At 31.1% G+C, this 17281-nt stretch overlaps 1 protein-coding gene across 7 annotated transcripts in view; it reads left to right on the top strand.

The window, feature by feature from the left end:
• Nucleotides 1-17281, top strand: part of LOC142329471 (uncharacterized) — a 302863-nt gene that overhangs the window by 234460 nt on the left and 51122 nt on the right. For all 7 annotated transcript variants that reach the window (XM_075374158.1, XM_075374152.1, XM_075374144.1 and 4 more), the window contains one exon: nt 17249-17270. In XM_075374158.1, the coding sequence (XP_075230273.1) occupies nt 17249-17270 (22 nt within the window). The remainder of the gene's footprint in view (nt 1-17248; nt 17271-17281) is intronic.

The raw sequence follows: 17281 nt of genomic DNA on the forward strand, positions 1-17281 counted from the left end.
GTGGAGAGTCTTTATTAAAAACTAAACAGTATTCTTGCTACACCAAATTCACGGATTTAAATCTTACTAGCTACAATACATATTCAATATTTCTCTTTATGGTGACCATCCCGACTGCTGAAAATTACGTTGGTGGTCTGCATAGGCACTCTTTCTCCTGCAGGAGTGTGTTCTTCCACCTAAGATCTTATCAAATACTACAAATCTTAAAACGATTTTATTTTATTTGGTGTCTGTTTAATTTTTCTTCTCTCAATATTAAAATAATTTAAAACTCCACATGGCTTTACAAACATACTGTCACTGTAGGTCGATTACATTTTTGGCAGTTTTTATTTTCGGTTAAATCATGCATATTAGACGCAGCTCAAGCCGCCACAAAGTTCAAATCATATTCTAGTTACACATTTATTATCCCTTAAAAGTAGCGATAAACCATTAGATTAATTGCTAACTGGTTTAACAATAAAACCGGTTCTAATAAACTGTTCTAATTATTATCTAGTTACAAGGAAGTAATTACTTTAATTATATTTAAAAAGTAATTAAAGCAGACACTTTTTATGGTATAAACTTCAAATTGTCTTGTATTTTTATTTTACGGTAAGTTATTGTCTTTAAATTTGGGCTGTTAAAAAAAACAGCTACTGTTAATTAAAGCAGTGGCAGCTTTTAAGGTACAGCTTTTCGCACGTAATACTTACATTTTAAATACTCTGCCAAAAAACTTTAAAATTTTTTTCATGTAATTGTAATACTTACATTTTAAATACACTGTTACATAATTCTTCTGCAGAATTTTCATTGATCCCTCCCACCCGTCTCTTAACATGTGTCTGTATTAATTCTGTAAGATTCAATTTACAGTTATTTGGTAGAAGACAAAGCACTTCTCAGTTTTTTGTCCGTTAACGTACGTTTTGCGAAACTTACAAACTCTCAACTGATTTGTTCCTCAATTTTAAGCTTCTTTAGAATTTCTACATCGTTTGTTTTATTTTTAAATTCACTATTTAAATGATATAACTATAGACTTTTATCACTTTTTAATGGTTTTTCTTTCTTATTTTTGATAATAGATTTTAGTTTTGGTAAATATATATATATATATATATATATATATATATATATATATATATATATATATATATATATGTGTGTGTATTAATAAGTTTATCCCTAAGAAAAAATTGTTATTTACACTTAAGTGAGATTTTTCGCCCTGCATGAACGGTATGGTCAATAATATTTGTTTTTCGTTTTTTCAAACTAATCCCGTACTACAATCCAGGAAATTAGCTTTGTTAAAAAAATTCTAAATGTACCCTTCTTATGGTTGCATTTACTGTTATTATTGCAGTCAGCTGTATACGCATTTTTAGTATTGACCACCAAAGTCGAGACTAGAAAGATTTTTCAAGTGTTAAAAAAGTGTATCTGATTGAGTTTTAAATATGAATAACAAATTGTACAGTTAAAATTTTAAAAAAAATCTTGATCACAGTTTATTTAATGGAACCTGACCACTTATTTTAAATAAATCTGTCTGTATGTGGTTAATTATTGGTATTAAATTATGAATTCGGATCGTATTACATACGTGTTACTGCATTCCGGAGGATGGCAAGTAAATGAACATTCGCATAAACTAAGAAATTGATTAATAGACATTCTGGAGGTAAAACCTTATTAAATTATGTTCTATTACCCGACTGCGTAGTGGTATCTTATTGTAATTAAAACTCTGACATTAAATCTTTGTTTTTTGTTTTTTTTGAAGTTGTACGGAATTCAATTAAATGATCTGATTTTTACAAAATCTACTTGCGAATTTATATTCCTTTTCTTCTATTTAAAAACGTTAATTGTCAAATTTAATAAATCATAAATAATTGTATCTTACGAATGAAATTCATAACTTCTTCGATATCCGTTTCGTGATTTTGTCTAGAGGATTTTCAGGCAACTAGATGTGTGGCCACTAAACAACTTTTTAATTTTAATTTTTAAATTATTAATAAAAAATAATTTTTTTTATAACAAAAAAATAAATATGAAAAGCCTTTTTAATATGCTTCTTTCAAAATTTAGAGGTATTTTCTGAAGAAACCTTTTAGACGATCTCTATGAAGGAGTAGTAGCGTCTCGGCCTTTCATCTAGAGGTCACTGGTTGAAATCCCGGTCAGGAATAGCGTTTTTCAAGCATTACAAAATTTACTTTTCATGTTTGCACAAGCTTGTGAATGGTGAAATAATCATTAAAAAGACTGTGAAGTTATTTTAATTTTCAGTTTTCTAATGATCGGTAACATCGATAGTTATTTGTTTTCAATTTTAAATTATGAGATGATTCATTAAATGTAGTTGAAACAGTTATCTGACGTTTCTGCATTAATTTTTCACTTTTCGTATATTTATGTAATGCTTACTCTTCGCTTTACGTTTATTTTAAAATCGCATAAATTTCACAGGTGCTAAATAAGGGATAAAAAATATTTCCACCTTAAAGTTAAGAAAAACTTCAAATTTACTCAACATATATATATATATATTTATTTATATAAACTTTTGAACTGATGGTGGTTTTGGGGTCTGGGGATGAGAAACGTGAAGATATGTCGAAATTTTCTGAAAGTCGAATCATGGTACCCACTATAATAGGTACCTTTCTTGTGAAATCTATCTAAAATTAACGACGCAAGCAGTTTTGTTCATTTCTGGGTGAATCGAAATTTATAATTTCTGTTATAAATGAATAAGTATGTATATTTATGATAAATTTGATGATATATGTAGAGTAATATAATAATAATTAGTAATTATTAAAATTTTTGCCTAAAAACAAATAAAATTATTAACAATTTTATTGGGGCTGGTCTTACATGAAAATTTTAAAACCTTTTTCTTTTGTTAAAAGGCCAGTGGTTTATTAAAACGATCATCTATAAAACAAGTTCAATTTCTGAGGTGCAGGAAAGCTTTACAAAAAAGGAACGATTCTGTTACCATATAAAATCATAAAACTAAACCTGTATTGGTTAAAACATAGTTACATAGTTGCAGACTTATCTTATCTTCTATACTCCTTACAATTCTGTTACCAAAAATAAATTTTGTGTTGAAAATCGATAATCCGTTTTTGTAATATTACAAACGATTCTTGTTAATTCTGATTCAAATTCAAATTTATTCCAATAATAATTTTACAAATATATATACAAAGTTCAATTCTATATATACAACGTTCTTTTTTTAGAGCTTTAACATAAAAGCTCCAGTGCCAAAGGTAATAATACATAAATGAGTCTTACAATACAGGCTAATCTAAATATAATTAATCTAAAGTTTGTCACATGGAGTCTAGTTCAATGATTATGTAAATCATTACATGTAAGGCTGTGTGCGGTACGATTCACAGCAATAGAACCAAATCTTGATCATGTAAATTTTGACGCTCTATTTTAATTTTATTCGTTCCAATTTAGAAAACAAAACACTAGTGCCTTGTATACTTTCTTTCTTTCTTTTCCTGTTTAGCCTCCGGTAACTACCGTTTAGATAATACTTCAGAGGATGAATGAGGATGATATGTATGAGTGTGAATGAAGTGTAGTCTTGTACATTCTCAGTTCGACCATACCTGAGATGTGTGGTTAATTGAAACCCAACCACGAAAGAACACCGATATTCGGAATTTAACGAATTATAAGGTTTCACTACATTAACATTTAAACGGAATGTATTTTGAGTGGGACTATACTCCTTTTTTTTAAATATTCTTTTAGCATTGAAAACTAAGATTATATTAATTCTGTCAAAAATCCGTATATGTTTTGAAGCTATTTTTTTTTAAACCCCAACGCTTTTATTTCGTAAGTAATAATTCAGTTGCTAGATTTTAATGTCAAATTATGTTTGCTATTAGAAATGCATTTCATTTATTATATATCATTCACTATTATAATTATACATCAGAATATTGTTTATTGCTATTATTAGATCAACGGTTTTTATATCTAACCTTTTATAGATTTTCAAGGTTACGAAAACTAAAAATTGTTTACTAATAAATAAAGTAAAAGAATGTTTCAAAATAAAGATTAAGATTTGTAATATAAAATAACCGAACACGTTAACCACCACAAAAGGTTTTTTGGGGAATTTTATTCTATTCAACTATTAATTTCTATTATTTTGTATTCAAATTTTATTTTAACTCTGACTATAAATCTTTTTTTTAATTTGTAATAAGTAATGTCGTTTTTTTTTTGTTATTGTTTCTATCAGGAAATAGTTAAAATTGCAGTAGTAAATTGTAATTGTATCAGAAATATTTTATACGAAAATTTGGATGTAATTTTAATTCCATAATAAAATAATGAAAAATTAAGATAAAAAATAAATAAAAAACATAAAAAAATTATAGTAAAAAATAAACGCTAAGAACTAAAAATTCACTGAAAGAAAAATTTAAAAAGACGTTATTAATATTAATATGGCAAATAACACTCGAGGGATCAGTCTCTTCTTACTTTACGCTATGTACGATTAATGTTGGCCAGCAAGGAGTACAGCAAGTTCAAAATAATACTTTATTGCCAGTTTGTTTAATGTTAGACGTGGAAGGTAATATCACCTCATATTAACTGGGCGCTAGGCGATGGGCAAAAACATGAGATTTAAAGAAAGTTAATTCGGTACCTTAGTTTGTTGCAGATATTAGATTTTAGTCAAATACAACCGAACCTTACAGTAAGGAAGTAATTATAATGATATGAACAGTAATGGTTCCTAAACGTAACCGGGCCGTTTAATACACTTATAGTTTTTTATCAACCTATCCTGTGAAATCGTAAAGATTCACAGGATAGTTTCTGTTTATTCTAAAAGTGGGTCTGTTCAAAGTCGAGAGTTCTTAGGTTTAAATTCTAGTAAAGATAGTTGCTTTTATTCGGATTTTAATAGTAGATCATTCACCGGTGTTCTTTGGTGATTGGGGTTCAATTAACCACACGTCTCAGAAATGGCGGGCCTGAGTCTGTTGAAGACTACACGTTTACCGATACATTTACAATTACGCTTCAGTCGCTAATGACTTTAATTATCGATGCGCTATTGTGACTATTAAAAATATAATAATGGCATATAACTATCAATAGAATAGAGAATCTGTCTGTTATCAATTAAATAAATTTATAATTTTTAGTTGAATTATTAACTTTGGTTTATTTTTCATAGTACGTTAAAGAAAAAGATTAACGAGTGTTAACTTATTAATCAGCATATTAAAAAATATTGTTAGTGCAATATTATTTTTATTAATTTGTAATGTAACTTTAAAAAAATTCAAGTTGTTTTCACACACTATTATTTAATGACTTTTTGTCAGTTATGCTTGATGCTGTAAGTTATTAAAGAACATAAATATTGTTTAGGTTTATATAAAGACTTTAGTAATCTTTTCTTTGTAATTTTTAGTTTTTATTTTAACAGAATTTAACGTTGTAATTTATTTGTGGTAAAACAAATTACCTGAGACTAAAGGTTTTATTTTTAGCACTACATTTCTCTTGAAAAAGTCCATTAATTTATTACTTAAGACCATGCATGCTTCCTCTTATGTCTGTGATGCATGAGAAGCATTACTAACGCTAAAGTAGCGCCTTAGGTTAGTGCTGTAGTTAAGTAGTGTCTTGCATAACCGTCTGTCTAGGTAGAATTCCTTTTTTACTTGAGAATAAGGATATTAGCTGGTCTCGATTCACGTTAGCTTTGGTCCGGGAGGCAGCCAGTCTGAAGCGAATAAATTGAAGGCATCACTTGCAAGACTGAATATAATTTTGCATTTTGATGGATTTGGGGCGTGCTGATAGCTACAACATATTCAATTACATTAAAGCACAGGTCTTTCAATTTAAAGGGTAAGACAGAAAATTTATGCAAAAAAAGTGTAACTTGTTTATCGTTACTGAAATATCGCATCATTGATTTAAATTAATATAAAACTGTCATCATGTAAATTCAAATTGGTATAAAATAGGGTTTAATAATAATTTTACTTTAATTATATAAATCATTTGTATGAATAACAAAAGCTTACTTAAAGAAACATTTTTTATTACATCTTATAATGCAAAGTATAATATTAAACATAAATTAAGTATTTAGTCGATTATGATAATTTAATACCTTTATTAGCGTGTTAATTTTTTAAAATGAACAATAATGATGAATTTTGGATTCATTCCGGTCTGTAATGGTGAGTCATATGGTTTAATAGATGTTTCATTAATTTTGCAAGTTTAAAAAAGAATTTTTTTAATATAATTTGCTTTAATAGTCACCATTATTTAATATTAGATTAATTTATGTTACGTCATTCTAATATTCAACCCGTTTTCTCGCTAGTTTTATCAAAAGATTACTAAGAAAACTGTCAAAAAAAAAATAATGCATATTCCTGTATATCAGGCAGCCTCAGTATCTATTCGTGAAAAATTCTAATGGAATCGCCTATTATTATTTAATGTTGGATTTTTTGTCAAAACTTATAGACAATCCGATAAAAATATTCCCGCTACAAGTTTATTCAGCTTACAATTTACAGATATTTTATTTTCATCAACTACAGTTAATAAAATCAATTATTACGCAGATTAAGAGTAGCTCTTACCTGATGAAATTAGTCTAATATCGCGGTGGACGTCATTTGAAGTCAGCTGTTATATCTGAACTGATGATATACTTAATTTGATCATTTTAAACGTACGTAGTTTCTTATGAAACTGTACAACGAATAAATTGTTGTTTTAACATATAGATTAATTTATCTCGATTACAAATTAGAACGGATTCAAAAGAATAAAAGATAAATTAAGCCTGTATTATTTGTTTTTCATATGTTTTATGAAACTATCAGACTAAAGTAACAGGTTTATTTGAAGCTTTGCATTGAATTACAAGCATAAAAATCCGGTAAAATTGATTATTCAAAAATAATATGTCTATTATAGATTTATTTCTTTTTCATTTCAATAATCTAATTTAAATATTAGAATAAATGTTTTGAAAACTGTAAAATATTAATTTTTATAAAGCAAAAAATTCACCGAAATTTTGTTCTATTTAGATGAAAGGAAATAATTTTAAGTTTTATGAAATATATACAGAATACGAGTATATTATATAGCATTTTTACTGATTAAAAGATTTTTTGTATTAAAAGAAAGTTTGGAAATTTAATAGGGTTTAGGTTGTGTATAGCTAACAAGCGTATTCACTCACACACATCCATCCCCCCTCATTCACACACACTGAGAGAGAGAGAGACACACACACTCACAGAAAGAAGGGCGATGTATTTGCTATTGAACATTAATGGTATGATCAGTCGGTTGGAAACAATGGCCAGACGGTATCAAGCTACAGGTATCTCTTATAGACCTAACAAATCCTCTTATGTACTGCGGTATCTTTAAATACAATATAATATTTTTCTCTTCAGTATTTCTCTCTCACACATTATATCTCAGATTTTGTGATGATGCAATTTGTTTACAGTAGGGTCTCCATTAACCGAGCCTTTCTTAACCGATATGACCGGCCGCCATGGGCGAGTAGGGTCAGGGCCTTTCATCCGGCGGTTGCGGGTTCGAATCCCGCTCGGGCATGGCATCTTTTCAGTATGCTACAAATAATTAATTAGATCCATATTTAGCCTCAGGTATAAAAGTCTGAAGAACAGTAAAACTAAAAAAAAAAATTAACCGAGGCCGTTTATTCAATGTACGAATTTTATTATAGCCTTTTACTGAAGATTATTCGTTGTACGTAATTACTATTGCGAAGTAACTAGTACTGTGTATTTACAGCGTGTGGCAGTAAGTAGAACAATACATTTCTTTAGTTTTTATTGTCTACTATACGCGTAAATATCGGTCTATTTTTGTGAGTGTGTATCTGCTGTAATGTAATACAGTATAGTAGTTGTAGTTTGTTGTGTTGTTTACTTGTATTTACTGTATTATGGTTATTGTTATAATGGCTATTTTTAGCAAAGATATTGCTAATACATAACATATACGGGTGGTAGTATCAATGGAGAAAAATTAGAAGCATTTAAAAGATCAAATGACAGAGAATCGATTAAAAAAAATTGGTTATGAGTTTGGTGTCGGAGAAACAACCGTCAGCGATTGAAAACGACACAAAAGAGAAATTGAAGAATACTGGTCAAAAGTACCCGAAAAGTTTTTAAGTAAATGATCTACGCTGAAGAAGCCTTCAGGATCCTTTAAATGATGCCGTTTTCTTATGGTTCAGGCAGTAAAGAACCTTTGGTGATTGTGTTGGCAGAATCATGAAATTCAATCGATCAAATAACAACAAACAGTAAATCTTTTACAAAAATATGGTCAGAAATTCGATAGGTTAACAATCATAATATTTTTTTTATTACGCCATCGAATGAGGAGTTTTGTGTTTTGTTAGAAAATATACCGGGATTTGAAAATGTAAAGGAGAATGAAGTGCAAGACTGGTTAGAATCGAATTCAAGGGAACTGACATTTAAAATTTATGGTGATGAGATTGTGAAAGTTATGACAGAAGAGTTTAATGAAATTTCCAGTGACGAAGACAAACCGATTAATTAAAATGAAAAAAATAGCTACAATGAAGGGACTGTATTTCTCACAAAAGCGCTCCAGTATTTAGAACAACGAAACGATGTTCCTTTTCTTGACATAACGGTAGTACGAAACTGACGTGATCGCGCTACTGTGGGCCATGTTACTCAGTTAAGACAAAAGAAGGTGGGTGACGAATTTTTTCGTTAAAATATCATACTATCCCTACCGCATACTGGGTCAGAATTGGAACAGTTTGTTTTTTTAATAATATTTTATCGATGTATAATTTTAACTCCTTTGGTTGCATGTAGTGGCATTCCAGGAACAAACAAAATACGAATTCAATCACTGATTACCAACATCCGAAGGAAGTGAAATAGCCGTACTTTATACATCATCATAAATTGTTTCTAATTGTCCAGGATTAAATTACAAACTATCTACGCATGTGTTGATTATTTTTAAAGATAAAACACACGTGATACAGATGAAAAGTTACATATTTTTTCTTTGTGTGTGAAAAATAATTGCTCCTACTTTGGAAGATCATGCAATGCAGTTGTAAGGTCATGTTGCTAATGGTTGCGGTTGTTTTTCAACTTGAATTTCAATGATTCTATATCGATGCTATCGCCGGACAATTCTAACCGTGACCAACTTCATAAAATAAGACCTGTTTTATCTGTTTTAATCAAAACTTTCAGGCAATTCCATTAGATGAACGTTTGTCAGTCGATGAACAATTATGTCCGACTAAACCAAGAATTTATATAAAACAGTAATGCCTTCTAAGCCTCATAAATGGGGCTACAAACTTTTCGTTCTACCTGGAAGCTCAGGCTTTACTTATAATACAGAGATACATATTCACCTTGAGAATGATCCCAACCAAAGAGTTCACTGATGAAACTTCTTTTTGACATTTATTATACTTCTATACAGTTGCTAGTATTAACGGAGCAAAAAGGTATTCGTTGTCTTAGAACTTTTAGAAGAAATAGAAGTTGAGATCCTAACTTGCCATTTTCAGAGATTGATAAAAAACCACCCGTTAGTAAGAGACAAATAAACGGTTAAAAAAATAACAGCAGGATTAAAAAACCAAAATACTGAAAGCTTTCAATTTTCCACAAAAGTTGATGGTGCACATGTAACAAGTGTACATGGTGTGATAACAAAATGTTGTCATTGATATCAACCTACGTTGGAAGGCAGTCCATGGGCAAATTTTTGCGGTTTAACTAAAAAACTAGGAAAAAACCTGTTGATGGCCCTAAAATTGTAAATATTTACTATCAACTCATGGGAGGAGTAGATTTTCTGGATTTTTATTTTGGGACGATTTTCAATCAGAAGTAAAATAAATGGTACTTTATATTATTTTATCATTTATTAGATTTAGCGATTTTATACGTTTGGTAAATGTACAGAAAATTCTGCGTAGAGAAACCACTATCATCCACCAGACAAGACGATTTCCAACAAGATCTTACCTTTTCTTTCGGCATATACAGAGTGTCCCATATAAAACGCTACCCAATCTTATATTGGTAGATTGAAATAATAAAAAGGCATGTGTAAATGTAAATGTAATTTTTATTATTACCATCCATTACCTTACATTTAGAGTAAATGTTGGAAGTGGCCGCCATCTTCTTGAATACAAGCTTCAATTCTTTTTACAGCGTTTCTTGCAACTTTTTTCAAAGTTTGTGGCTGGATATTTAATACAGCTTGTTCAATATTGACTTTCAATTGTTAAAGTGTTCGTAGTTTGTTGCTGTAGGCTTTTTCTTTGAGATAACGCTATAGAAAAAAATCCGCTGCAGTCAAATCTGGAGATCTTGGTGGCCGCAAGCCTCGACCGATAACACGATTACCAAAGAATTCCTCGACGAAATCAGAAGTTGAACCTGCGTAGTGCGATGTCGCACCGTCATGTTGTAGCCAGCAGTGTCTGTCTTCCTCTTCCAAGAGTGCAATGAACTGAAATAAAATATCCTGATGTCGTTCTGCATTAATGGTGTACACGAAAAAAATAGGACCGATTATTTTCTTCCACGATATCGCGCACCACACGCCCAACTTCTGCGGGTGTAATTGTTTTTCGTGATAAACGTGGGGATTTTCAGCACTCCAAATTCTACTGTTTTGGCTGTTTACGTAGCCATCCAAATGAAACCGTGCTTCATCTGTGAAAAAACGAATCCATAACATTGATTCCCTCGCGCAGAAATCGACGGAACCGTTGACAATATTGTAGCCGTTTTTCTTTGTCGGGCTCAAGAAGTTGATGAACCGTTTGAATGCGATAAGGTCGTAATTGTAATTTTTTGGTCGCTCGATGAACAGTTGATTTAGACAAATTAATTTCAGCAGACAAACGGCTGATCGATTTATTTGGTGAGGTGAGTCTTTGATTTCAGTGACTGTATCTGTATTCAACACTGACGCAGATCTTTTGTGTTCCTTGTTATTAACAGAACCGGTGTCTCTAAATTTTGCAACTAACCTAAATACTGATGTTTTGTTAGGAGCTGGTTTTTCGGGATGCTTATGGCGAAACAAATCTTGCACTGCAACCACTTATATCGTACGACTCAACAATGAAAACACGTTCATCTAGCGAAAATACCATCTTTTCTCTAGCAATACACTGAACGTTATGATTGCATTGTTGTTACTATCTGTAGTGTTCTACTTCGTCGCCGCGATGTTCAGATGTTGGACGAGTCCATTTCAGTAACGAGTAGGGGAGTAAGCTTGACTTTTGAAATTTCATGAATGAGTGATTTATGGGTTGCGTTTTATATGGGACACTCTGTATAATGCTACTTCTCTGGAGAAAAGAGGACGTCCTTCTGCTGAACTAGAGCTAGAATTGGAGAAAAAGAGAGGTCTCTACAGCTCCTTCAAAAGATGTCAGGATAGACGGGTTTGAAAATTGGCCAGATATTGCTGAGGAAGAGAACAATGTAAATTTCCTAATTGTGGGAAAAATCTTCTATAAAGTTCAGCAAGTGAATTGTACTTCTTTGTTTTAATAAAAGCCATAATTGTTTTAAAAGTTTTCACACTCTGTAAACATTTGTACAACTTAATTGTGATTTATTTTGTAAATATTGATTGTTACTCTTTCAATTATTTAGTTCAAGTCCTTAAAATATTAGGAAGAAAATGTCCAAAAACTTAAAAAATTTAAATATTTTTAAAAAATCCATAAACTAAAACTATGCGTGTCAAAAACTTTTATACAAATGTGTTGTAAAACTGTCATATAAATGGATATGTGCACAATATTTATTATTAAGGTTTATTTTGTAAATAAGTTTGGCTTAATATATAATTTCTTTAGAAGTCTTCAAATAAGTGAGTAGCTTATTATTTAATTTTTTTTTTCTTAAACTAAGTTTTTTTTACATTTCGGTATTTAATTTTTAATTTATCTACCATACTTTTGACTCGACCCAAGATATATCGTAAAGTTTCATAAATGGAACAAATAAGTTTGACGTATTTCAGGATATAGCATGATGTTCCAGTATTGGAACAATTATTTTTTTGGGTTTTTTTATGGGTAAAATATTGAAATAAATTTTTAATTATTTTTTTTGTAGCTGTATTACTACACATGTAGAATTTAAAAAAAAATTTTTACATTAAATATAAAATATCGTGCAGTGAAGGGCTAAGTTTGTGAGTCGATGCGAGAATGATTAATGACTTGTTTTTATTATAATAAATACAGTAAAATAAAATAATAAATCATGATATTGCTCTAAACATTTTTAATTTGTGGCTTATTCGGCTACCAATTCGATATTAATATGGTTTGTTGCCCAAATTCAAGAACAAAACTTAACGTCTCTGTTAACCGCGGATTCCATTATCCGAGCCGGCAATATCCCCAATTACCTCGGTTAAGAGAGGCCCTACTGCAGTTAATTATGCTGCAATGTGACCATCATAATTACTTTTTCATAATAGCTTAATCATTTTAGCGTACTTTATTATGGATACTGTGTAGGATTCTGTTGATCTAGAGCAAGAGGTGACAATTAAACGAGTACGCATCGTTCAAATGTCAATACCACTTTGATTTAAATGTTTCAATTAACTAAATATCCGTAAAGGTTTGCTCGGTAATTTATAATCTTTTCATTCTTGATTTTAGTTTATGACTTCCATTAGTACGTTTTAAGTAATTATTTTATTTAAGTTTGTTTAGAAACACGAATTTACTTTGCCGGCTTTTTACGTAATTTGCCTCATCAAATATTTTTCGGTTCGTATCTTTATTATTAAAAACCTATTTTTTTAATAAATTTAGTTTCATATTTTTACGTCAGTTTTTTTGTTAAGAGGTATGATTTAGCCTTTAGTATTTTATAATAAATGCGTGTACTAATCTTGCCTCTCGATACATTGACAGGCTAATTCCATCGATCCACAGAGATGCCGGATCATCAATAGATATAAAAATATTTACATAATTAGGTAATATTTTATTAAGATCCTTAGATCATTATTTTACTATCAAAATTTGATTTCAAACACATTACAAAATAATTTAGGTTAAACGTTCATTAAATTTGATGTCGGTTTAAAAGAATACAATTTTGAACTAACTAGACCGAATGTTTTTAATGTATAGGTAAGTTAAGAGCCGTCCACCGTAGCGCGAGAGGTAGCGACTTGGCCTTTCATTTGGAGGTCCCGGGTTCGAATCCCGGTCAGGATTGGCATTTTCACACACGCTACAAATCATTCATCTCATCCTCTGAAGCAGTGCCTAAGGGTGGTCCTGAAAGTTAAAAAAAAGGAACGGTTAAGAAGAAGCAATTTATAACAAACCAATTAGATAAGAAATAACATGTCACGGTCATGTTTCACGGTCGAATTATGCAGTTTTGGACATTTTTTAAGAAAAATTATATTTTCTAAAAATCAACAGTTGTTGGTTGAATTCTATCCTAAGACTACAAGAAATGCTATTTTCAACCGCCTTAACAGCTTAATTACATAAAACATTGTTTTCTAAACTTAGTGAAAGTGATTAATTTAATATGCGTTGAATCCATCTTAAAGGAGACATATTCCTGTCTTTGTTATCTACTCTTTTGTCAGAAGAATAATTTATTTTAGTTATCTTGTACCGTTATTCAAAATAGTAACCGGTTAATTTATAAAATCGTGGCTTGTTACTGAAACGATGTATACGTAAGTGTAAGGGAGTTTAGCGATTTGATACGGTGTTCTTAATTAACTTGAACTTCAGCTTGATGATAGATTAGTCTGGTAGTCTAAATTAACAATATTACTTAAGCGCAGATTTATTAGGTGAACTAATAATATAGTTAACAGCTTTATATTGTCTTATTAAGAAAAGCATGTACATTTTCCATTTTTACAGAAATGTGTAAATAATAAAAGTGTAAATAATAAATAGTAAAACTATTATCGTACATGATACAATAATGAGCTTTTTATTTATAAAGCAGATAATACAGTTGGGTAGAGTTAACAAATTGAGAAACATGAAATAAACTCAATAATGTCTGGTAGACCGTAAATTACGAATACGTTTTAAAAACTTGTTGCATTAACAGTTGATAAGCAATAAATAAAAAAAATGACAATCGAAAAATATTATCGCTTGTAATCAGACCCTGACGTATTTTACCGTAAGCTTTTTAATTTCTTTTTAGGTAATTGTTTTAATTCTGGTATTTTATAAAGTAGTTTTAGAAGAATTCTCTTAGATAGTTATTTTGTAAAAGATACTCTGTTTCCTCCGTCGGTAGATCACCTATTCTCACCGTTTACTCGCTTTTCCTATCCTCAACCGTTCTTCATCGACTTAGCTTTTGCGAGTGTTTAACGGTTGCTGCTAGGTCTACGCTGAGGATGCAGGATTGGTAGAGTCAGTAAATTTTTACATTCAAATGCAGGAGCTGCCTATAAAATGCAAACCCGGCATTTCTGTTTTCTGTTCAGTGGCTACGTAGTAAGTTGAAATGTCTATTCATTATATTTAGCCACCTAAAATAAAAAAGGTTCTGTTTAGAAGTTTCATTTTTATCTATTGCTTTATATAATTCTTTGTGTTTAAGTAAAACAATGCCCTCTTGCTTATATAATGATCGTAGGATATTAAAAGGATGAGAATTCCTCTAAAATTATCTTCTACTTTTATCTATTTCCTTATTTTTGGGTACAGGAGGTACTGTGTATGATACCGACCAGACTAATTTCCATCTTTATCTTCTAGATATTAATCTTCATTTCTAAATGATATGTTTCTAACGTATATCTGTTGGTTAACTCTGATTCATTCTTAAAATTTGATTTGAATCTCACAGTGATTGATGTTGTAGCAGTCGTGTGTATGAGTATAGGTAAAAATAATTTCAGTACTTGGAAATCACTGTATTAATCGCTGATTGACTATCGTGAAGTGATAATTAATTACTTAACGAAAATATAAATTTTAATGTGGAGAATAAATCGATCAACGATAAAATACCTTGATTGACAGAGTTTCAGTAGTCAAGGGCAAGACGTAGACATTTTTATATGCGTACAGTTAGAGGGAATTTGATAAAGCAGGTTACTTAGACACTACTTTTTGGCAGACTTTATGCATTAACTCTTCACATTCAGATTTCAGATCATGGAGTCTATTATATTTTTTTAAATTTAGTGTTTGATTTTGCAGCGGGAGAGTATATTAAATTTCCTTTATAAGCTTTGCTTATTTTGTCAGTAATCAAAAATCGAAAATCAAAAATCATTAACGATAATTACTGTCAGCGTTCGTAATCAACGGAACGTTGGTGATTTATCAAAGATTAAAATTTATGGTGTAGTTCCCAATTTAAACAGATGCAATATTGTGTTGAGTGGCGGGAAAGTCACCGTACCCCTAAAGCTGAACGAAAAATGTGAGTTAGGATATGTGTTTCAAATATACGGTATTTTCGTTGTTGGTTGGTTGGCAACAGTTTTTTACAAGGTCACACACTCTGAGTAAAAGACAGTTGTGCTAACATGGCTGGCAGAGTAGTTACAGTACCGAGGGTCGGTTAGTGACAAGTGTATGGGTTGATGAACGACAACATACGAATCGATGAAGCGAATTATTGATATGTTTCGGAAACGCTTTAATAAGTCGCCACCACGAAAAGCAACAATGTTGGATTGCGAAAATCGTGCGTTTGAATTAGGCAGTGTTAAAGATAGGCCGCGTAGCGGACGAAAGTTAACGTGGTTAGAAACACGTGCTGCTGTTGCAGTTTCTATTGAACAACCCCCAGTGAAATCAACTTTTAAACGGTTAGCAGAACTTCGTATACCGTGAACGATAATGCAAAACCATATGAAAAAGGACTTGAAAATTAGAACATTTCCTCCGATGTTCATCAGTGAACTGTCAGATGCAGACTTGGAACGTCGCGCTGCATCCTACCGGGCTTTATTAGAAAACCTCCTCACTGCAGTACACCGTGGAAAGGTGCTTTTTACTCGACGAATGTGCAATCTATCGCCGTTCGCGTGCCAGAAAAGTGTTATTTTGGTTGAAAGAAAATCCTTATTACGCGACATGGTTGAAAAGAAATCCACTGCACGTCATGATATGGGCTGAATTGACAGCTTGTCATTTGTTTGGTTCTTATTTTTTTGGCGGGCCAGTGAATGCAAAAACTTATTTAGAAATGTTGGAGACACGATTAATACCACAGCTTATAGAGAAGGATTCGTGATTAGATTCTTCTAAGCTAAGATGGAGCACCTGCATATTTTTCTCTATCAGTCCGTGCGTTACTGAATGAAAAGTTTCTAGGATGTTGGATTGACCGAGGTACTCTAGCTCCGTTATCATGGCCACCACGAAGCCCTGATCTCATGACACCAGACAATTCATTATGGGGAACTATTACGGCATACGATCTGCACGTCGCTACACCACAAATGAAGAATTGCGTAACGCTATGAGGGACGCCTTCCATAACGTAACACCAGAAATGCTCCGTCGCATGTCACAGAGAACGTGGTGACGTATAGAATTGTGCGTGCAGCATGAGGGCGAACACACATACCCAATGGATTATTAAAATTAATAGTATGTATTAAGTGAGTAAATAAAATAATTCATTATTATGTCGCATTTTTAATTTATAATTCATTATAAAGTTTTAGTCTAATTTTAGGGGGTACTGTGACTTTCCGGCCACCTTTACATTTATCAATATACAAGAGTAGTGTTATAACTAATAGTCATTATATAATAATAATATTTTAATAAATATATTAGTAATCAATAAATAGACATAAGGTGTAATTTTACATACAAAAGAAACAATAAAAACAATTAATTATATTAGAGTTAATAAATTATATTGGAGTTAAAGGTGAGAGTATGATTAGAGAGAAATTTTTAAATAATCCCCTATGAAGTCGATTCTGGTCAAGGAACAGGCAGAGATTTATCAGGCAAATTTCTGTCGTATCACGTTGTATTTGATGATAGAAAAGAACCCGCATGCATATTTTTATTGCTTCGTTTAACTTCTGTGAAAATTATTCTTATCATGGTATTATCTTTTGTTTTTTGCAGGAAGAAGATGAGATCGATGAAGGTAAGCCAAGA

Source organism: Lycorma delicatula, chromosome 1 (genome assembly GCF_047948215.1).
Source record: "Lycorma delicatula isolate Av1 chromosome 1, ASM4794821v1, whole genome shotgun sequence".
NCBI lineage: Eukaryota > Metazoa > Arthropoda > Insecta > Hemiptera > Fulgoridae > Lycorma > Lycorma delicatula.